The sequence below is a fragment of the Cynocephalus volans genome, chromosome 9, assembly GCF_027409185.1.
Source record: "Cynocephalus volans isolate mCynVol1 chromosome 9, mCynVol1.pri, whole genome shotgun sequence".
NCBI lineage: Eukaryota > Metazoa > Chordata > Mammalia > Dermoptera > Cynocephalidae > Cynocephalus > Cynocephalus volans.
This window is the reverse complement of record NC_084468.1, coordinates 108,020,307-108,044,148: the sequence shown is the minus strand read 5'-3', so window position 1 is coordinate 108,044,148 and position 23,842 is coordinate 108,020,307. Positions and strand designations below refer to the sequence as shown.

Genomic DNA, 23,842 nt, shown 5'->3' with positions numbered 1-23,842 from the left:
GCAGATTCATTCTTATCTCTTTTATATAATGGGCCTGGACCTCAATTTCTGAAATACTTGACACTACTAAGACGTACTTTTCTATTGTTTAACATTTAAGATTATCTTTCATAAAATAGACATGCATAGTAAAGTGGAAGTCTGTATACTCCTAACACAGAGAGTCATTATAAAGCTATTAATTTGATGATGTCTCTTCAAATTGACATCTTAGAATTAAGGATAAAACACAGAACTTATCCTAAAGGGTTGTTGTAAGACACAAATGAGACAACGCTTATAAAATTTTAGGTAATAACAGTGGTGGAGAGATTATTTCAGTTGCTCTTACTAGGTTTTCTAATATGCCCCTGCATGAGAAAATACTTTTCCATGAATCTTTTTCTACTACATACATGTTATATATCATAAAGTATATAAAGTTGCCAGTGTATAATATATAATAAGTTGCTGTTTAAAAAAAAAATTTATGGGCCGAGCCCGTGGCGCACTCGGTAGAGTGCTGCGCTGGGAGCGCGGCGACGCTCCCGCCGTGGGTTCGGATCCTATATAAGAATGACCAGTGCACTCACTGGCTGAGTGCCGGTCACGAAAAAACGACAAACAAAATAAAAAAAATAAAATAAAATTAAAAAAAAAAAAAAAAAAAAAATTTATATGTGCATGTGTGTGCGCACATGTGTGTGAGTAAATAATCGTTATTTTCTGAAAAAAGTTAGATGAGAAAGAGTTAGTATGAAGTTCATGGGTCAGATAGATCCTATCTTGAGGAAGCTTACAATTCAGCAGCTGGGGATGACTATGGCATGGTGTTTTGAGTGGGCTCCTATGGCCCATGCAGTATAAGAATGAGGTTCTTAAAAAATAACTAGATATACTGATTCTGAGGACATTTAATTTTATCACACTGAAAGTTACATGATTTGTATATTTCTGTAAAATAGGAAGATCTGACTTCATTTCAGAGCCTGTGGAGGAATACTTTTTTGCTAAAAGATGTAAACACCTTTCCTTTTGCCACAAGCATCCAGATGAATGTTAGCCTGAAGAAAGAATGTGACTGCCAAAAAGAAACAAACAGATACACAGAATTTTAGTTACAACAGACAGACATGTAGCATCACAAAGTAAAAACCAGCATTTTGGTAAGCAAATTGGAGGATCAAAGCCCTCTTTGGAAATTAATTTTTAAGAGCTCCATTCTGAAAGGCTACATTGAGGAAGCAAACACTCAAGCCCTGAAGCTTTTTACCCAACACTCAAGCTTTTTACTTCAAGCCCTGAAGTAAAAAGAGGGCTTGTAGACACAAAGACTATGAGATGATACTAAGTACCAAGACACATGGCTGAGATTTCAATGTGAACCAGAATGTTTCCCATAGCCATACTGGAGGAATGAGCAATTATCACAAACTATTACAAGAAACATATTGTCGGTAAAGTCTGCTAGCTTTATTATACTGTGTGCATTCAGAGATTTTCAATAGTTTTCCTCATCATTTGAGTTAAGAAACCCTAAAGTTACCAATGTTACTTGGTCCAGGTGGATGGTAACTCATTAGTCAAGATTCTCAAAACCAACTACTATAACTGATTTCTGTCCTAACGAAGCTTTCAAAGAAGCAAAAAATCTAGGTATAAAAGAAAAATATGCAAGGTGTTACGGGATACACAGTAGTGGTATCTAATCCAGGCTAGAGGTGGTTAGAGATGGCTTTCTGGAAGTGACAGTATCTAGCCAAAATCAGAAGAGTAAAACAAATAGTTCCATGGAGCTGCAACTGTAAAACAAACTGTTCCTAAATACTGTAACCCTGCATTCCTCATCCAATAAGATAATTTGTACCTATGGAAAGGACGGCCTTTCCAATAAATGGTGCTGTGAAAACTGGATATCCATGTATAGAAGAATGAAACTAGACCAATACCTCTTGCCATATACCAAAATCAACTCAAAATGGATTAATGACTTACATATAAGACATGAATCTATAAAATTCCTAAAAGAAAACATAGGGGAAACACCTCAGGATGCAGGACTGGGCAAAGACTCTATGAATAAGACCTCAAAAGCACAGGCAATAAAAGAAAATACAAACAAATGGGATCATATCAAACTAAAAAGCTTCTGCACAGCAAACAATCAACAGAGTGAAAAGACAACCTAAAGAATGGGAGAAAATATTTGCAAACTATACATCTGACAAGTGATTAATATCTAGAATATATAAGGTACTCAAATAACTCAACAGTAAAAAAACAAGTAACCTGATTAAAAAATAGACAAAGGAGCTGAATAGGCATTTCTTAAAGGAAGACATACAAATGGCCAATAGGTACATGAAAAATGCTCTACCATCACTAAGCATCAGGGAAATGCAAATCAAAACCACACTGAGATATAATCTCACTTAAGTTAGACTGGCTATTATCAAAAAGACAGAGCATAACAAATGCAGGAGAAGATGTGGAGAAAGGGGAACTCTTCTACACTGCTGATGGGACTATAAATTAGTGCAGCCATTATGGAAAACAGTACGGAGGTTTCTCAAACAACTATACACAGAACTGCCATATGATCGAGCAATCCTACTGCTGGATATTTACCCAAAGGAATGGAAATCATCATATTGAAGGGATACCTGTACTTCTACGTTTACAATAGCCAAGATATGCAACTAACCTCGGTGTCCATCAATGGAAGACTGGATAAGGATAATGTGGTATATATATACACAATGGAATACTACTCAGCCATAAAAAAGTATGAAATTCTGCCATTCACAGCAACATGGATGAAGTTAGATAAAATTATGTTAGGTAAAATAAACCAGGCACAAAAAGAGAAATACCATATGTCCTTACTCATAAGTGGGAGCTAATAGAAAGAGAAAGAGAGAGAGAGAGAGAGAGAGAGAGAGAGAGAGAGAGAGAAAGAAAGAAAGAAAGATCACAATAATGTGGTTATTAGAGAGGTGGGGAAGGCAGAGGAGAAGGGAGGTTAGTGAGAAATTGGTTAAGGGTCACAAAGAACGATTACATTTTGTAAAGATGAGTATACTAGTTATCTTGATTTGATCATCACATATTGCACACAGGTATTGATATTCAACTCAGTACCCCACAAATATGTATAATTAAATATGTTTCAATTAAGGAAAAAAAGATAATTTGTCCCTATGGGGGGAAACAGTGGCACATTTCCTTTAAAATGTCACAAGGGAGACAACAGAAGCTCTGCAGTTGATAGGCAATGGGAAAAAGCCAAGCATGATGTTTTTTTAAAAAATTATTTTTAAAATTTTGTGTGTGTGTGACCGGTAAGGGGATCACAACCCTTGGCTGAGTGTGGTCTACACCATGCTTAGCCAGTGAGCGCACCGGCCATCCCTATATAGGATCCGAACCCACGGCCTCGGCGCTCCCAGCGCCGCACTCTCCCGAGTGAGCCATGGGTTTGGCCCCAAGCATGATGTTTTAAAGACAAAATTTTACGCAGGAAATTAAAATGATAGCAGGTGAATCTTCAATATTTAATAGGCTTATGTAAATGAAGACTTTTAATAAAGTCAGCAAACAAAGTCCACGGGTCTCTTCGGAAGTGAGGAAAGAACCTGAACAATCCCTGAAACAAAGATGAAGTCAGTCTCCCAGATTAAAAAATGTTATTTGTCAGTCTTTTGCTTAAACTCACTTGAAGTGTCCAAATTAGTGATTAAATAAAAACAAAACAGATGAATGTAGACTCTAAGTTACATTGTGCTCTAGTACTAACTTCCATTTGGCATCTGTTAGTTTCTTAATGCAGGCACAGGACCCTGGCAAAGACAAACATCCATTTCTGGTCTAGTCTTTGTTCATCCCTTGCATTGCTTGATACCACTAAATGAACTTTCAATTTGTACTATAAAAAGGAAAGCATGAGAGGGAGAGTAGAAAAAGCCAAGGTGAATGTTTACCATCTATATTAAACTCCAAATGAGAGCTTGTCTGCTATTGTCACTCAAATATAAATGTGTATTTTTTTCTACTGCCAACTGTTCATTCTCTAGAGTTCTTGTAACACGTAGGACATGACCTATTCTATGGGCATTCTTAACAGGAAATTAAAAGGCTCTGGTTTACTCTATGAGACCTATAAGGTGACTTTGTTAATCTTGGGAAAATGCATGATATGAAAAATAACTGTAGTTTAGGTAAATTTGAAGTTTTAATTTCTATGATCTGAGTATGACCGCTGGGTATATAAAGTGCACATAAACGTGATGTGGGAACAGAAAAACCTATAAAACATAGGTAAAGCCATGTCAGTGTAAAAAGAAAAACTATTTTAGGTTGCTCTGTATTACTTTACTACAGAATGTTGTTAGGTTTTTGTAAATTTTTTTTTAAATTGTGCCACCAAAAAGAGATTTGCTGAATATATAAAGGAACACACTAATATTCATTTGGAAACTGAAATCTTCAAATTAACTCTTGGCTATAATCTTTGACTATATCTGAATCAAGTTTAAAAAACAATCTTCATTTTCATATTCCTTTATTTTGGGGGAATAAAATAATACCTATCCCAAATCTTTTACTTATTGTCTTTATTATGAGTCCTTTCTTCCTTAGGAGCATGCTCTCAACTAATGTTCATTTGCCCAATTTCACTCCTTTTTGATCTTGCACAAATTATACAACTTATCCACAGGAAAATTTTACCAACAAGGGTTAAAAGATAACAAAATACACCAGTCCATCCACAAGGAAGAGAAAGTGAATCACAGATTCTGTCACTCCATACCTTTTCAGTTATTCTCAACAGTGTTTGGTTCCTCTGCTTCCCCCCCACCTTTCTAGTCACAGGTTATTTTCACAATAATGATGCTGTCAACCTGGGAAATACATTTGGGGGAAAAGATGGGTTTTGGTGGGCTTGATACAAATTAAGTACTAAGAAAAGTAGAATTTCATAATGAGAGAGACTGGAAGGTCCTAAGATGGACGCTTGATGTCTTCAAAATTGAAAGTGTGATGTCTTAAGTTCCATACTTTCCTTTCAAATTATAAAGTTTTATGGATAGGCCTTCTAATTTTTTTGAAAATGATGATTTTCAAAATTTTGAAATCATTGTTGATTGTTGATTTATGAAACTCTTTTCGAAGACTTTTTTCCCCAAAGCCTTTCTTTTTTTTAAATGATCTAGTTTGCTTACAAGATTGACTTAAAGATACAGATTGCTTAAAATAAAGAGGAACAATGTTAGCTCTTATAAGATCAATGTGAAATATTTAAGATGGCCATGGGTAGGATGATTGTCAAGTTGGTACAAATCTGTCAGTGGTTTATAGAAAAAGCAACTAGGGGGTTCCATAGGAGGCGACAGTTATTTTATTCTTTACGAATGCATGAATCAACAACTCACTGCATATAAGTGCTAAGTAAACTTGACTTCTAATTCCAAAAATATTAATATAGTCTTAACTAGAATCAAATAAAGAACAATGTGGGGGCATGAAAACATTAGTCCAACAGAATCCCAAGAGTTTAGGGCAGTATTTCTATGTAACCTGGACGCGATTTAACATGTTTCACAGTTTTTAAATCTGTTTTCCCCTAATTTCCTCCCAGGGGTAAGTAAGAAAGAATCATGGTCTATTCATGTTAGCCTTTAAGTTCTTCTAATGAGGGCAGAATTACCAAAAAATGATTGTTTTGTTGCTTTGTATCTACCAGGATATATCCTATTAGATATGTTTGTAAGAGACATGCTATCAATAAAAAATCCTCAATTCTCTTTTAAGGTTAAAAAAATAGAAAATAAAATGTGTAAAAAAAAATTGCTTGCTTTAAAGTTTGGCCTTACTATTTTACAATGACATAGCTGTGTTTTCTGTACACAATTTCCCCTAACATTGTCTCTATATTGTTTAAAAATACAATAGGTAACTGTGCAATGTAAGTCATATATTGGAAATAAAACCTCAGAATTTTAAAGACAGAAAGACTCTCAAAAATGATTTTATTCAGTACAAAAAAATTAAAATATAAAGAGGGTAAAGACTTGCCCAAGGCAACAAAACTACTTAGCAGCCAAGCTTTGAGAATGAGACTCCATTACATCATTGCCAATAGATGATATGACAAGGTTTGTGAATTAAAACATTAAAAATATAAAATCTTCTCTCTGAGAATTATATTAAGTGAAACAAGTCAGGCACAGAAAGAGAAATACCACATGTTCTCACTTATTGGTGGGAGCTAAAAATTAATATATAAATTCACACACACACACACACACACACACACACACACACACACACACACACACAAAACCGGGGTGGGGGGGGAAGAAGATATAACAACCACAATTACTTGAAGTTGATACGACAAGCAAACAGAAAGGACACTATTGGGGGGGGGGAGGGAGAAGGGAGGGAGGTTTTGGTGATGGGGAGCAATAATCAGCCAAAATGTATATCGACAAAATAAAATTAAAAAAAAAAAAATAAATAAAATAAAATAAAATCTTCTCTCTGTAAAATACTTTTTATTTGAAATTCTCCTCCCCTATTATCTATTACCTCCACTACAGTTACTTTGTGTTTTAAAACATGGCTATATAGTACTGTCACTGTCTGGTGTGTGATCTACATATAAAATACTGCATGTGCCCAAGTTTAAATTGCTCTTGTTGCATAGGGAGTCCCAGTTTCTGAGAAGAATGTTTTTCTATTCATGCAGGTAGCAGTGTATGTTTCAAATACAGTAGCATATGTTTAAAAAAAAGAGAGAGAGAGAGATTTAGTTTTTTGAGGGAATAATTCTACTTTGCCATTAAAAGATACAAATCCTCACAATTATAAACGAAGGCCTAAAAATAAACTGTTGAGCAAATATGATGATTTTTATCTATAAACATTTTTTAAAAATTGTATCCAAACAAATCTTTTTCTACAGAAAACCCATATTTACTTCCTTGTTAAATACAAATTTCTCTTGAAAGAAAAAAACATAGGCAAAATATATGAACAGACACCTCACCAAAGAAGATATGTAGATGGCAAAATAAGCATATGAAAAGATGTTCAACACCATATATCACCAGGAAACTGCAAGCTAATAAGGAGATACCACTACATGAATGGCTAAAATCTAAGACCCTGACAATGCCAGATGCTGACAGAATGTGAAACAACAGAAGCTCTCATTAATTGCTGATGGGCATGCTAAACGGCACAGCTATTTTTGAGGACAGTTGGGAAGTTTCTTATAAAACTAAACATACTCTTATTATACGACCCAGCAATAGTGTTCCTTGGCATCAAACCCAAAGAGCTGAAAACTTAAGTCCATAGAAAAACCTGACCAGAAATGTCTATAGCAGCTTTATGCATATTTGCCAAAAACTTGGAAGCAACTAAGATGTCCTCTAATAGGTGAATAGATAAACAAACTGAGGCACATCCACACAAAGGAATATTATTTAATAATAAAAAGAAAAGAGCTATCAAGCCACAAAAGACATGGAAGAACCATGTGCTAGTACATGGTGCTAAAGAAAGAAGATTCCAACTATATGACATTCTGAAAGGGGTAAAACTATGGAGACAGTAAAAAACAGTGGTAAAACTATGGAGACAGTGGTTGCCAGGGGTTTGCAGGGAGAGAGGGAGGAATGGATAGGTGGAGCACAGGGGATTTTGGGGGCAGTGAAATTGTTCTATATGATACAGTAAAGGTGGGTACATGTTGTACATTTGTCAAAACACACAGGGTGCACAACACAAAGAGTGAACCTTGATGTAAACTATGGACTTTAGTAAATAATATCAATATTGGCTCTACAATTTTAACAAATGTACCACAATGATGCGAAATATTAATAATAGGGGAAACTGGGGGATAAGGTTAGTGGTATATGGGAACTCTTTGTATTTTCCATTCATTTTTCCATTCATTTTGAGTAAGCCTAAAGCTGCTCAAAAAAGCCTATAAATAAATAAATACTTAAATCAATCAACAAACAATTAAAAATGCCATGTAAGAGATATTTGTAGCTACTACAGGCCGATCTTTTAGTAAGGTAGATTAAACTTTCCTAATTCTTCTGGTGCGACAAATATTTTGAAGATAAATTTCCCATACATAACTTTCAAATTATAATAATGTATCACTGAAAAAAGAAAAAAAAAATTTGGTTCTCTGATAATAGAAAACAGTACTTGTCAGATTTTGGAATCAAATGACCAGAAAAATAGGGTCTTAAGCACGTATCTCCTAGATTTAGGGGGATGGGAGTAACCAAATATTCTTAAATATTTTCTTTTGAAATTCTTTATTTGGTAATTTCTACATATATTTTCTAAAAATTTCCATAAAATGTCTAATAAAGAAAAGCTTTTTACAAAAGGCAGACATAGATTATTAATTTTATTCTTTAGCTCAGTTGTCTTTTTGGTATGTGTATGGGAAACTCTAATTTCTTGTATTTTTAACTATGAATTTCCTCTTAAATTGGGGCCTTCACACCAATATCCTTTTAGGAGCAAATCCCTGTTAGCAAATAAAGTCTTCCAGATTAAAGGGGAGCTGTCACACTGAAAGTTAATATGAGGGGCCCTGGGATCCTCCCTGCTATGCTCCTATCCCTTGGCCTGAGACACCACTGAGGAACCCAAGGGCTGGAAGAGACGTGTTTTAAACCTTCTAAAACATAAGGACTTTGCAATTAAAAAATCAGTTACTCCAGAATTTTCTATTCCTATTACCTATCCTTTTAGCGCACACTCCAAAGTCCTTGATGCTAATAAGGCTCAGTAAAATATAACCACAGTGTTTAAAATGAGGATAGACTAATACCAAAGAGCCAATAAAGTACTGTATTATGCAATTTAATTACAACAATGTGAAAATGTAATTGCATACAACAGAAAAGATTGTAAGTCCTTCAGCAAACTGTAAATAGCTTTATTTATGTACACTGGATCCTTTTTTATGTAAAAATTTGTGGTATAGAATAAGCCAAGAAACTTTAAGTCCTTCAAGTATCTCAAAAGTCAGCAGAAAAGGAAAGACAAAAGGGATTAAGAACAAGAAAAGCTATAGGAAGCAGTCCAAAAGACTTCTTGAGTTCTATTCAATTGACTTTTTTATATAACCTGAAAATCCACCAGTTAGAGATTCATTTGGGAAAGCAAAGTTGTTTTTTTTTTTCAATGCAGATTCTTCTAAGAATGATCCTGATTTTTTTGGCTTTATAGTGAATTGATTCAATCAGATTGTTTTCTTACTGGACAATTGATTAGGATTGTCCAAAAAAAAAAAAGCATTTAGAAAGTAGGTCTGGAGGACACTAGGGGTGAGGCAGGGAACTTGGAAGTTGAAATGTAAAAAGCTACAGAAAGATAAACTGAGATAAACTTTGTCTAATCTAATCTTGCACAGGCTGGCTCTGTGCCTCGAGAAGAAAGAAAACCCCCTTTTCCTTTAGTTGCCCCTAATAGTGCATGTTCTCCTGCATCCAGGATTTAAAACTCAGTCTACTGCTGTTAGATTACCTACAATTTCAGGGAACTAGCCTGGGAACTACCCTGGAAGCATTGCTTCTAGAAATAAATGTATCCTGAATTCTCAAAGGCAACTTGCAGTAAATTGTTGGATAACTAGGAATTGCCTACAATCATCTAATTCTTACAGACAATTTGGGCTGAAATGAATGACAATAAATTAACAGGAATTATCTTTATCAGCTGCCAAAAAAGAAATCCCAAACATAACATGACCTCAGCTATAATGATGTGAGCTATTTTGGACTCTTAGTCAACTTGGGCTGCCACAACAAAATGCCATAGACCATGTGGCTTACGCAACAGAAGTATATTTTCTCACAGTTTGAAGGCAGGAAGTCTGAGATCAGGGTGCCAGCATGGCTGGTTTCTGGTGAGGCCTCTCTACCTGGCTAGCAAATGGCCACCTTCTCATTGTGTCCTCACATGGCCTTTCCTTGGTGTGTGCACAAGCAGAAAGAGACATCTCTCTCTCTTCTTATAAGGCCACCACCAATCTTAGTGGATTAGGATCCCACTGTTATAATCTCATTTAACCTTATTTACCTCTTTATAGGCCCTATGTCTAAATACAGTCACACTAGGGGTTAGGGCTTCAACATATGAATTTTGGGGGCATACAGTTCAGTCCACAGGAGACTCTATAAGCAATTACCACTGGGAAAAAGAAAGAAAACTTCAAAATTATTTTTATTTATTTATTTTATTTTATTTTATCAATATACAATGTAGTTGATTTTCATGTCCCTTTACCCCTTTACCGAATCCTTCTTCCCTCTCCTTCCTCCCACCCATCAATTAAGCACTGATTTCTCTCTTTTTAAAAATTAAGCCTGTAGCTTTCTCTGTGATAAATAAAATAGAATCAATATTCTTTTCCTTTTCTGCATTTCGTGTGTCTATTACATGACTATTAAGATAAATTATACATTGATTGTCTTAAGTATTGGTTATCAAAGAAGAAAACTTACAATCTTCATGGGTGGATAGCTTGCAAGGCATGACCAGTTTATTCACTGAGCAATATTTAAACACAGCTTTACAGACATATTTGGTTCAGGAAGCAAGTCAACTGATTCTTCAAATATCTATAAAGTTATGTTTAGGTCCCTTGGAGGTCCTCAAGATGTTTCACTACCAGAGAAGCAACAATAAAAGTTCAAAATAATATTGGACATAGTTATATAGTATTTTATGCCATAGGATATTATAGAAAAAGTTATTAAAATGAGGTCTTTTGGTACTAATTTTATACCTAAGAGTGCTTGCATGACCTATTATGTTTTTAAAGATTCTGGCAAGAAGTTAAACCTAAGCAAACTAGACACAATTCTTGCTTTTAAATGTAAAACCACCCCCTAAGGATTCTTTTGAAGGGCATAAAAATATGCCAAGGGGCTACGTTTGGTACCACTGAAAGAGTATCTTGTCCAAATGCCAAAAATAGTGTGATTTTTTAAAAATGGCAAAGTGGCATGCGTATTATACCTAATATTTTTTTTTCTCCTAAATGAACAGGGAAGGTTTCCTACCAATATAAAAGCAATGTAAAGCCATTTTCCAGAATTTAATAGTAAAAAAGGGAGCTAGCTATTATTAAAAAACATCAGAAATAATATTTGGAGGTTAAAAAACATAAATAAAACAACAACAAAAGAAAGCCCTGCGAAACTTAATAATTCTTCCTACTTTTCTTTATAGGCTAAGGCACAGTTAGATTCTGTTTTTAAATTTCCAAAACTTAATGAAATGTATATTAAGAACAAGTTAATTACTGCATTGCAACTCTGAGTAACCACTTTATAGAGTTTTAGCAATATTTTAATAGAATGACATCTTTCAGAACTCAGAATTACTGTTATTTAAGGATGAGGAATGAGAATATGCCCATTGCAGCTATCATACACAGAATGATAGACATGTTCTGCTTCTGTCCTTAGCAGTGGAATTCTGAACCTTATCTAAATACTTGGGTCCAATCTTAACCTAAAAGAAAGGACATAGTAATTAGGTATGCTTCCTTCCTAAACGACTATTCTGGTAGAAACAGAAACCTTCAACTTTCTGAAGTTGCTAGGTTGACTTTTTTTTTTAAACAATATTTATGTTTTAAAAAAAAGTTAGAATTAAAGTGTAGGGGAGAAATAGGTATTATCTAAAGAATAGGCTGAAATAGGGATATTATATAGATACTTTGTTAAGAAACATTAGCTTTACACATTTGAAAGGTAAAAAATAGTATACATCTTTAACAAGGAAAAAATAAAAATAGGGATTACAGATGTTTATAAATATAGACCAGCTAAAATAAATGCTTCATGTAACTATGAAATATAGTTTGAATTTAAAGAACAAACCATTAAAACTCAAAACAAGAGGGCCGAGCCCGTGGCGCACTCGGGAGAGTGCGGCGCTGGGAGCGCAGCGACGCTCCCGCCGCGGGTTCGGATCCTATATAGGAATGGCCAGTGCACTCACTGGCTGAGTGCCGGTCACGAAAAAGACAAAAAAAAAAAAAAAAAAAACCTCAAAACAAGACATACATATGAAGCACTCATTATAAGTATTCATAAAATCTATGGGGCCGACCCCGTGGCGCACTCGGGAGAGTGTGGCGCACTCGGGAGAGTGTGGCGCACTCGGGAGAGTGTGGCGCACTCGGGAGTGTGCGGCGCTGGGAGCGCAGCAACGCTCCCACCGTGGGTTCGGATCCTATATAGGAATGGCCGGTGTGCTCACTGGCTGAGTACCGGTCACGAAAAAGACAAAAAAAATAAAAAATAAAAATAAATAAAATAAAATCTATGGCAACAAACCATGGAAAAATTAGGCAAATTGTAGTTTTTTTATATTAGAGATCAAATTGAATTTGCTGATTATAAAAATACAGCAAAAATGATTTATTAAGCACTTGCTATGTGTTTACTAGGATAAGAGCTTCATATGAATTATCTCATCTAACCTGGACAACAACTCCTGGAAGTAGGGACCTTGCTTACCTTTATTTACATATGAGGCAACTGGTCACGAAGCTAGAAAATGGGCAGACCTGGCATTTGGATTTAGCTCTTTCTCATTCCATAAGCCATGTGTTTAACCATAATGCAATTTCACATAGTAAAAACTGTTCTTAAAGAAGAAACAATTTTCACGGATATTGGTGGCATCATACTCTTCATACATACATCAATTAGAATTATTATAATTAGCTTTCCAGTACTTCAAATAACCAAACAAAAGAACTGACCTTCCCAGAAACTGTACTACAAAGGTAACAGTATGTTTACACGTCCTTTTTTTTCTTCCTTTTTTTCTTTTGTGGCTGGCTGGTATGGGGATCCAAACCCCTGACCTTGGCATTATCAGCACCATGCTCTACCAAGACCACTAACCAGCCACCCCCTACACGTCTTTTTTTTTTTTTTTATCATAATCTCCTCTCAAGTTGATAAAACCCCTAAATTTTATCACTCTATAGAAGATGAAAAAGCACAGATTATATGGTTTGTACAAGAATTTGGGAGAACCAACATGAGGACATAGACAAGAGTGAGAATTTGGAAGAGGAGAAACAAGGTGGAATGTTAAAATGCTCAAATCAGCATGACCACTGGCTTGAGCTTGAGTAATTCTCCATAGATACAGATTTACCCTAGATACCAGCCTTGGGGGCTAGATTATCAGGTAGGTCTTGACTAACTTGTTGCCTGTAATACTTCTATAGATTTAAGATGCTATATGAAGTTTGCTGCTAGCCAGATTCTCATTGAACATCCATTTCCTTTCTGAATAATGCTTACTGTAAAAAAAAACCCAAAAAACACTAGGCCTTAGACTCTCTAAGCAGGTAAAACTTTTATTTATTTATTTTTTATTGAATTCATGACTGATTATACATATTTTGGGGGTTCAATGTTGACATGTGTTGATCAAATCAATATTACTAGTATATATACAGTTACAAATTGTACTTATTCTTTATGCCTCTTGTCCAATCTCTCTCTATCCCCCTCTCCCTCCCCCCTCCCACCACTAATAACCCTAGATTTCTTCTATCCCTCTGAAAGAATAATGGTTACTCTGTTGATTTGTTGCCTAGATGATCTGTCCAATGCTGAGAGGTGTGTTCAGTTTCCCCAATATTATCATAGAGCAGCTGCTTCTTCTGTCACTCTGGAATGGGCTTTGTGGAGAAAGACATCCTCTTTTCTTCGGTCTCTGCTGATGACTTTCCTTGTGCCAATGCACTCCAGTGGCTGGTGGATCATCTGCACAGTGGCTGTGATGTCTAGCCACTTTCATGGCAGCGTGGTTACTGTGGTGGCTATGGTGGGCCACCCACATGGAGGTGATGTTTTTGGCATGCTCCTTGGCACTGGTGGTGTACCTGGTTACAGACAGGGGGGGTCCGGTCCCCAGCTGCAGACCTTGGGTCCCCTAGCAGTCTCTGAGGTGCTGGTGGTGTGCCTGGACCAGAACTAATTTTTTGTCCTTTGCTTATTTCTAAAATGGGGGAACTTCCAGTGGGAACCAGTACTTGAGCTGTGTGGTTGAGCTAAATTGCTGCTTTGCTGCTGCTTCCCTAGGAAAGGCTTTTTGTGCAGCTCAGGATTTAATGGTTGACCTTATAGGTACTTCTGGCTCTCCAGAGACCCAGTGCACCTGGGTTGTGTAGAAACTCTGATCTGGGCCTGCGCCTTTTCATCAAACTGCACCCCATGCAATTCCATATTCCTGACCTGTCTCCTCTGAGTGGTCCTGTGCTGATTGGGGGGTGGATCAGCTGTCCTTGCTGTGTCCCAGTGATCCGGAGATATTCCGGTGGGCCCATCTCACCCACTGCCTGTGCTCCAAACACTTCCCATGGGACAGGCTTTGCGCCAGTCCCTTGCAATGACTCACCAGCTCTGAATGGCTCCATTTTTTCAGTTGTTCTGGCTCCTCACCCCTGTGTGGGTCCACGGGAACCCTATTAGTGATCTCGCTGTCCTGGGGGCGACCAAGGCCCGCTTCTCCTCTGCTGCTTCCAAGCAACTCCATCTGAAGGGCACAGCTGAGGCTTCTAACGGCTCCTGCCCCATGTGCTCAGCAACTCTAGCCTTAAAGTGACTGCAGCCTGAAACATTCCGAGCAGTTTTTTCTTTCTCTCATCGTGGCTTCTCCGACCTTCATGAACTCCGTAGGTCTCTCCTCCTCTTCCCCTGAGCTCTAGTGGTCCCAGTTTGGCTGTTGTTGCATTTTTATAGTTGTAAATTGGTTGATTTGTGGGAGAGAGTGATGCTGGGGACCATCTATTCTGCCATCTTGACTGGAATCCCAAAACTTTTATTTCTATTCAGTGGAAAGTTGTTAAAGTTTGCTTAAAAGAATTTTATTAAAATCTGAGTTCTATGTGCTGTCAGACTCTTTTAAAGTTCTCATTCTTCTGGTGCATGATTAGGATCTCTAGGCCACAGAAGTAAGTAGTTAAAGGCACTAAGATCCAAAGATCTTAGGTTTCTAGAAGGATTGTAAAAGAAGCATAACCATGTAACATATCCCTGGAGGTCCAACCCCTAAGAGATTCCTTATACAATTTACTTAATCTATGACAGGTATACGAGTATAACCACAACAGATTTTTAACACTAGAAAAAAAAAAAAAATTCAGACCCATATACCCACCTCCTTACTAAAAGATGAGAAGTGAGTTACAGAAATGATAAATGCTTTGGCCAAACTTATATTGTAGTAAATACCTAAGGTGGGTCTTGGCTTTTGCCAAGTGTCTTCACTTAGCATGTAGATCATAAATTACAGGGGAAGGGGTAAGAAGAAGGCTGTAGGACTGGCTGAAAAGTTAAAGTTCTAAACATCTTCTTTTAATACATGCTGATTTTTGCTCTGAAAGACTTTCATAATTCATTTACAACAGAGTAGCCATATTTTAGCCACTGAACAGAGCTGCAGGGATAAGATCTTCACCCTAGGAATTTATTCAAAGTTACATGTTACATAATATGGCTCAGAGGACATAATCCACCTGAGTTTCAGTATTTTGGTAATTCATATCAGGTGCTATACCTCATGGCAGGTTTAAGGTGCTAATGTTGCACAAAAGACATGTTTAATATTCCCAATTTATTTTTGTCCAAGGACTCCTGAGGCAAATCTTAAAGACACAGAAAGCAGTTTATCTCTTTGAGATATAAAATCTAAATTTGTTTATTCAATGAACATGTATCAACTCTATATGAAGTAACTGTGCTAGGCACTGAGAGGGACCTTATTTTGTGCATAAGACAAAAATAAGACAGCCTTGTACAGACGTAGTTGTGCCCACACAAGGGTGCCCAGCTAAGGGGGACAAATAGGGACTGAAATGTGGCTTCTTCTCTCCTTGACAAGCTTTTTGCTGTAACAGGAAACTGTCACCAAGTGGGGTGAAGGAGCACCTTTTCTGAATTCATATAAAAGTGCTTAGTAGGTTAGCTAGTGGTGGCTTTGGACACAAATGCTACCAAATCTTTCAATAGCACAAATCTGACCACAACACTCCTTATTGTATTTTTCAATGGTTCTCCATTGCTCAAAGGAGAAAAGCAAGATGATATCCAAGTTCCTTCACATTTAAGTCTGACCTATTTTTTCTGCTTCCTTTGTTAAAGTTAAATACATTTCACACTAAATTTTCAGAAAGCTTTAAGTTCTTGTAAACTTAGTCTATTTATCCCTATTTTATTAAAATGGTCTGTCTTTCCCCGAAGTTGCTTTTGTAGTCTATGCCCTTCTGGGTCTAATAATCCCACTACCTTCCATACACAGACTCTTTCTTCCAGTCATATCCAACTTTTAACTGATTTTAGACACATCATGTTCTTTCATGCATCTCTGCCTTTCTATCTGCCAGGCATATTCTACTCAGGGGACTCCTATTCATCCATTAAGACTCAGGTCAAATATTCCTTTCTGAGCATCAACTGTCACCTTTAATCCCAGCTAGTGTGGGTTACTCTCTCTTCTTTCTCCCATAGTCTTCTGCATGTCACTAGATCATGTCACATAAACATATTATATAGAACTTAGATGTTTATATGTCTTTACCTCTAAACTGCAATTCTTATTCATAAAACCCAGGAAATAAAATAAATGAATAAAGAAAAACAAAGTTCCTAACTTCAAGTAGCTTACACCTTTTTAGGAAGATGGAAACAAGGTGAAAGACGATTACCACAAGAGAAATACATTAAAAAATGGTAAAGATGTTTCATATCTGCTGTTTAGTTTGCTAAATCACTATCCATAAGAATAGGCAAACCTTTATCAAAGAGTCAGAGATGTCAAAGGAACTACAAAACAGTTTCAAAGACTGTTTTGTTGACTCAGAGGCAAGAAGAGATCATGAGGAATCCTTCAACAGGAATTGAAAGATCTGATTTCTGGTCCTGGATTTGTTACTTATTTGCTGTGGAACCTCAGACAAGTGAATTGCATTTGCTTGCCTTTAGTTCTTTTGCTATAGCACTGCTCTTACAGAGTGAGGGTACTTCAATAGATGATGTATACAAAAAGACAATTAAAACTACAAAGTGCCATTTTAGTGAATGCTTTGCTGGATTCCAAGAAGTGCAAGACCTGTTCTCTACCCTAGAGAATCTTTCTTTGGGGAAATGAGGCAGCTGCTCATGTTGTAATAACTACAAGGAAAAAATATGCTAAGAGCTAGACAAGTGTAACAGAAATAAGTGTAAAGGAGTTCAAAGGACAGGCCATTTCTGGGTGGTGTGGTCATGATGGATTAGTGATAAAGTAGTGATTTCAATAAGTTAGAATATTTTGAAATTACTGGGTACAGATATAAAATTTTAGGGTAAAAGCAGAAGAAAGAGTGGAGAGACAACAAAGAAGATCTCAAATAAGAACAGTAGACCAGTGAATTATAGCAGCATGCTTTCACAGAGCAGTTTCTGATTAGGTGGGAAAAGTAGGCTGCAGACAGTATACACGAGGTTGCTAAGTACTGTGGTGCTCTGCTTCACTTTGAAGACAGGTACACCTTTGCCAGCAGTTTTCTAACAGAGAGTTTAAGACCAGGCCAAAGGGTGTCCTGTCCTGCTTTAGGATCTTTATTCGTATCTCAGATGTGTTGTTAGATAGACTGGTCAGAGAAATAGTCAATCTATACCAGATTTTAATAGACTGATCCTGATTTTTTTAGTTTGGGGAACACTGTCACAAGAGACTTCATTCATGTAGGAAGAGCACAGACATTCTAAGTGGCTTAATTGCTCCTTATGTTTCCACTGTGTGGAAGAAAAAGAGAAGATGTCAGAAGGAATGTTAATCAGCAAGAAAGAAAAGTAATTTAAGGCTCTCCTTTTATCAGCTATAATAGCTCAAGCATGGTGAATAGAACCCTTCTTGAATTAATGGGGCACACTAGAAGGTGATTGTTTTTATGTCAAGCTGGCATGAAGACCTTGAGCTATTATTAGACCCAGAAGGGCATAGACTACAAAAGCAACTTCAGGGAAAGACAGACCATTTTAATAAAATAGGGATAAATAGACTAAGTTTACATGAACTTAAAGCTTTTTGAAAATTTAGAGTGAAATGTATTTAACTTTAACAAATTATTTAAAAAGACTTTCTAGGTTCACAAGATTACACTAAATAATCACTATATTAATCAAATTCTTACATTTTAAAGAAAAGGATAAGAGGCAAACAATTATTTAGCTTTCAGATAAATTATATATCTAGTTATTTAGGCAATGCAAAACATATTACCATCTTGTAGCAATATCATCCTACATTTCAGTGGTAAATATAAATACTGAAATGAAAAGAGGAAGAAAGGATGAGTGGAAATAACATTTATGAAGCTCTCTTTATCTGTCATGTATTGTCTCTTGAGCATTTACATCTGTTATTTCATTTAACCCTCAAAACAACTTCAGTCACATAGACATTTTATAAATGAGCCTACCAAGGTTCAAAGGAGTTAAATAATTGCCTGAAACCACCCTGGAAGAAAAGAGTTAAGATTCTATTAAATTCTACTCAACTGCAACATTAAAATCCCCCCCCCCCCCACTTTATTGCCTCTCCTGTAATTTGAATCCTTAAGTTTCGTTTTTGTTTTTTTCAGCTGGCTGGTAGGAGGATCTGAACCCTTGACCTTGGTGTTATCAGCAGAATCCTCAAGTCTTGATATATGACACAAATGGTATGACTGCCTATAGTATTTATAAAATGTATAGTTGATACCTGGCTGTTAGAGATATTACCAATTTCACTTAATGAGATAATCACTAAAAGGAGGTTAACATCCAAATGCAAATAAAAATTCAACCCAAGTTTTAAAGATATCAGTTTTTGGCCTATGTCAGGAGATTCTTATACAGAGAAGAAATTAGGTATCTCACTCTTCACCTCTGTTCCTAAGCATAGGGCACACAGGGTAATGAGGCCAGGTATGGCTTTCATGTGCACATATATGTGACAGCTGATTTCCTGTCAGAGATAAACTTTTCCAAAAGTAACCAGGATAATTTGATAAAAGACAAATGAATAAATGAAGTGGAATCTGCTATAGATCACTTAAAAAACAAAAATCAAAGCAAAAGAAAACAATAGCTAAAACCAAAAAAGAACTCTTACTTCCTCCTGAGCTGAATTCCCATCTGCTTTTAAATGGCAACATGTTTTTCCATTTACTGAGAGCTATAGCCAAGAAGCTGAAGACAATGAGGGCCATAGCCACAAGGGGAGTGAGTGGTGGGTGGCAGAGATGGCAGAAGGACGCTGCTGTGTCAGCCTTTCCTAGGAGGCTGCTCCCTAGTGACTGCTTTCCCCTTCCAGCTGGTGACAAACTTCCTCTTGGGACCCTCCTGAGGCTTTTAAAAATGCTTCAATTATCTGTGTACCCTTCTCCAGGGGGAAAATGGAGTAACTCAGAGAGGATATAAGGATCTATTTTAAACATTGGACCTATATTAGCTTTTATGGAACAATGTTGATCAGGCAAAATAAATCAGCAGGTGAAAAGAAAATATTTTTTAAAGTAACATCTCCTTATCCCAGTTATTAAAAATACCAGTATTATCTCCATCTCAATCATTCTCCACATTTTAATTAGAAATAAAAATAAAAAATACTATACTTAAACGTTTTGTTTCTAAAAAACAATTACAGTGCCAAGAATTTCCTCACCTCCAGCTCACCTGGCCAAATTCTTGTTCATACAGCTAAAAGTGTACAGTTAAATAAAATTAATTTTACATAATCTTGAATGTAATATACAACTGTCCTGTGAAGACAACTAATTGTTCACTATTTTCATTCTTATACCAAAAGCGCCCAAATAGACACTCCAACTCCGAGAAAGTGGCTGTGCCTGTAGCAGGGTGTGTGCCTACATTATGGCTCCGTCTATGACAAATGAGAAGCAGAAGTCTATTTTTCCTAAAAATATTTTTTTCTCCCCCCCCCCCAGTTTGTTTGTTAAACAAGTACCATGTAGTAGGTTCTGTGCTGAAGGATATGGCCTTAGCCTGGGGAGGAAATAAGTTACGTCACAGTTTGTAAAGCATTGAGTTTGTAGGAGTTGAGTGACTGAGGTTCTACTTTGAATTCATTTTACTATTAAAAAAAAAAAAAAAACAATTTTGGCTTTCAAACATTGCAGCACCATTTTCATTCTGATGAAAAGACAAAGAAAGACAGAAAGAAAAAAAGATGAGATCTTATATTTTTTCTAAAGCTAAGTTTTACCTATCCTAAAATCTGTACAACATAAAAACTACCAAGCTGGTACAATATTTGTTAGCAACAAATGAGTTTTTTCCTTTTAGCCAGACAGAATCTCACTGGCTTTTATTTTTGTTTTATACTTATATGTTACTACCACAAATTAGTGCAAAGTGAGAAAGGCACATTTATACTTTGAAACTGCTCTTCCACTTCACTCAACTCAGGTGAAAGATTTATGGTTTCTTCACCTTGCTGTTTCCTACAAATTGCCATATCATATACATGATGCCAGCTCTTGGTCCCACATCAAAAACTAAATTCTAGAATTAGTGGAGCAGGAGCAGTCAGTTAACAGTTACTATATATTCATTCTAACTTTATGGATGGTCATGCCAAAGGAATGCTCATAAACATTATTATTTCAGACAGGACTTAAAGGTGAGTGTATTCCAACTGCTTCTCAAGTTACTTTCTACGTGGCTTTTTTCCCAGTGGAAGTGAAAAACCTAAAGGAGGAAAATCAAATATCTAGAGTTTTTGAGGCAAAACAATGAGCAGATTTGAGATTTATTTTGGTTGTTGTTATTATCTATCACTGCATGATACACTAAGTCCAATTCCACGTGCAAATTTACCCACAGTACTCTCCAAGTACCACTAATGTTCTGTTAAAAGTTATAACAGGAGATGAATGAAGATAATAGGAAGCAAAATGGAATGTGGAGTCCTAGCCTGCTGGGTAATTCATAATAAAAAGAATCTATAACTTCTTACTTAAAAAATATTAATTACTCAGTACAAATGCCCATCAGTGGTATTCAGAAGCTACTTCTGTGTTGAGGTATATAGTCCTTTTCTTAAGAAATGTATGTAGAAAAGTTGCACAATTACGAAAATTTAATGAAATGTTACTTTAAAAATAGCCTAAGTAAAAAGTTGCTAAGGAGAAAAAAAAAAATGTATCTGCCATACATAAAAGTGATATTCATATTCTAACAGAGTCTTGCTCTTTTTGTTGAGTCTGTTTTCACAGTTAAGGGCATACGGTCCCTTTTACTGTTTTTATGAGAAAATCTTTGTTAATACAGAAGTGATTCAGATAATTTCCCCAAATGATAAAAGGTGATAATAATACAGTCTCTTTACCAAGCCCTTTATACTTGTGATATCCTAATTTCACTCCTATGATCTCCATGAGAAAACAGCAGCGAAGATTGTACTATTATTTCCTTTTGACAGATTAAAAAAAATCAAAGTTCAGAGAAGTTTGTGACTAGTTGGAAACTGCAGTATCAAGAAGCTCAACAGGAAGATCTACTTTTAGTCCAATGTTCTTTTCATTATATTATGTTACTTCTCTGAAGACATTTTGAGAAATAAATGGAGCCAGGTAAAAAACAATTGGGACATAACAGAGGTCATTTAAAATGCAGTTTAACTTAGTGATTATCTGTCATGCAGTACATTTAGTATAAGATTTTTTAGTATATCATTTAAAGGAGCTGGAAGCAAGCAGTTACTTTCTTTTAATGACCCCAAGCCACTGCTTCCCTCCCACCAAGCTATTTTGAGAACTATCTTACCTCTGCTCCTGAATATGTATCAGTTTGGAGGACGAGTTCATCCAGATCAACCTCTTTACTCACTGGCATAGAGTGAAACTGCAGGTTAAATATTTCCCTTCTTGTTGCTGCATCCGGTAAAGGCACATAGATGATTCTATCAATTCTTCCAGGTCGCATCAAGGCCTATAAAGAAGATGGGGCAACATGGATTTACCAGGCTTGGATTCCACATGGGAAGCAGTCAGGGAAAGAAGATGTCGAGAATCACATATATAACCCAATATTATCCATAATTAATAAATAAAACAAGTACTGGAGATCTGATAATCCATTTCAAAGATACAAACAATGTCAAGAATACTTTTCGAAATAGAAAAGCAATATTTCTGGGAGGCTTTTTGCTTCTCAGTAACTATCAGGTAAGTAAAATTCTCTATTAGAGAAATGTGCATATGATTTGCATTCATTATATCAAAAGGAACTTTTGTAACTTCCTTCAATAACTCTGAACTTCCCTAATATTGTATTGAAGGTTAATTCCTAAATTACCCTAGGACTAATGAATTTACTTATTTAGAAGGATTTATTGAACGTGTATTACATACTAGACATTGTTCTCAGTACTAGGAAAAAATATGAATAAGATAGGTATGTGTAAAATTGACTGTGGTGATGATTACAGATGTCTGTGAATATACTAAAAACCAATAAGTATGTGAAATGGGTGAATTTTATAGCATGCAAATTATATCTCAATAAAGCTGTTTAAAAAAAAGATATAGGTCTAAAATTGTGTGTGTGTGTGTGTGTCTATTGAGGGAATGGGGCAGCTTTTAGCTGGAGTAGTAAGAGAAAGCCTCTCTGAGGTGTGGTAACTTTTGAAGATACCCAAAGGAGTTAGCCATACAGAGATCTGCTGGAAGAACATTCAAGTTAAAGAGAATATCAAGTGCAAAGATAAGAATAACTGGCATGTTCCAGGGAAAGAAAAAAATCCATTGTGGCAGAAGCATAGTGAATTAAGAGAAAAAAGGTAGGAAATGAGGTCAGAGAGAGAGTTATGGGTAGATCACATGACTTGGAATGACATAGAGAGTATGGACTGTATTCCACTTACAAAGGGAAGCCCTCGGAAGGTTTTAAGTGGGAATGTGAAATGATAAGACTTATATTAAAAGATCACTCTTGTGGAACCATATCAAAGGCTCTAGCATATGTATAATTAGAGTTCCAGAAGAAGTACAAACAAAATGGGGCAGAAAAAAATATTTGAAAAAATAAGGGCTAAAAATTTCCCCAAATTGGTAAAAAATAAATTTGCACAATCAAGAAGCTCAGCCAATCTCAAACATGATAAAAAGAAAAAACAAAAACAAAAAACATACACCTAGACACATCATAGTCAAACTGTTGAAATCCAAAGATAAATAAATTCTTGGAAGTTGCCAGATTGTATATAGAAGACAAAGTTTCAAATCACCATTGACTCTCAAATCAAAAACAACAGAGGGCAGAAACCCATAAAATAACATCTTTAAAATGCTGAAAGAATAAAAATGTCATCCCAGAATTCTATTCCCAGTGAAAATATCCTTCAATAATGAAAAAAACAACTTTTCAGATAAAAGAAAACAAAGAAAATCGCTTTTAGCAGATCTGCACTACAGAAAATGTGAAAGAAGTTCTTCAGACTGAAGGGAAATGACATGAGACAGAAAATTGAATCTTCAGGAAGAAATGAAGACACTGGAAATGATACACTCCAAAACGTAGATACCTTTCACCTCCAAAAAATTTTTAAAAATTACTTTTGTTGCTGGCAAAATCAGAAGTGACATTTCTTAAAGATTTAACAGACACTCACTTATAACCAGTATAAAAGAGAACATATCTATATGTGTACTTCTGAATATGAAATATCCAGAAAGAGTGTTTGATGGAAGTAAATACAGATACTAAGAAAGAAAGGAACTTAGGCATCTTCTAGT

At 35.9% G+C, this 23,842-nt stretch overlaps 1 protein-coding gene across 2 annotated transcripts in view; it reads right to left on the bottom strand.

The window, feature by feature from the left end:
• The window catches only part of AFG2A (AFG2 AAA ATPase homolog A), a 362,485-nt gene that overhangs the window by 39,661 nt on the left and 298,982 nt on the right, over nt 1-23,842 (bottom strand). For both annotated transcript variants that reach the window (XM_063107833.1, XM_063107834.1), the window contains one exon: nt 21,873-22,037. In XM_063107833.1, the coding sequence (XP_062963903.1) occupies nt 21,873-22,037 (165 nt within the window). The remainder of the gene's footprint in view (nt 1-21,872; nt 22,038-23,842) is intronic.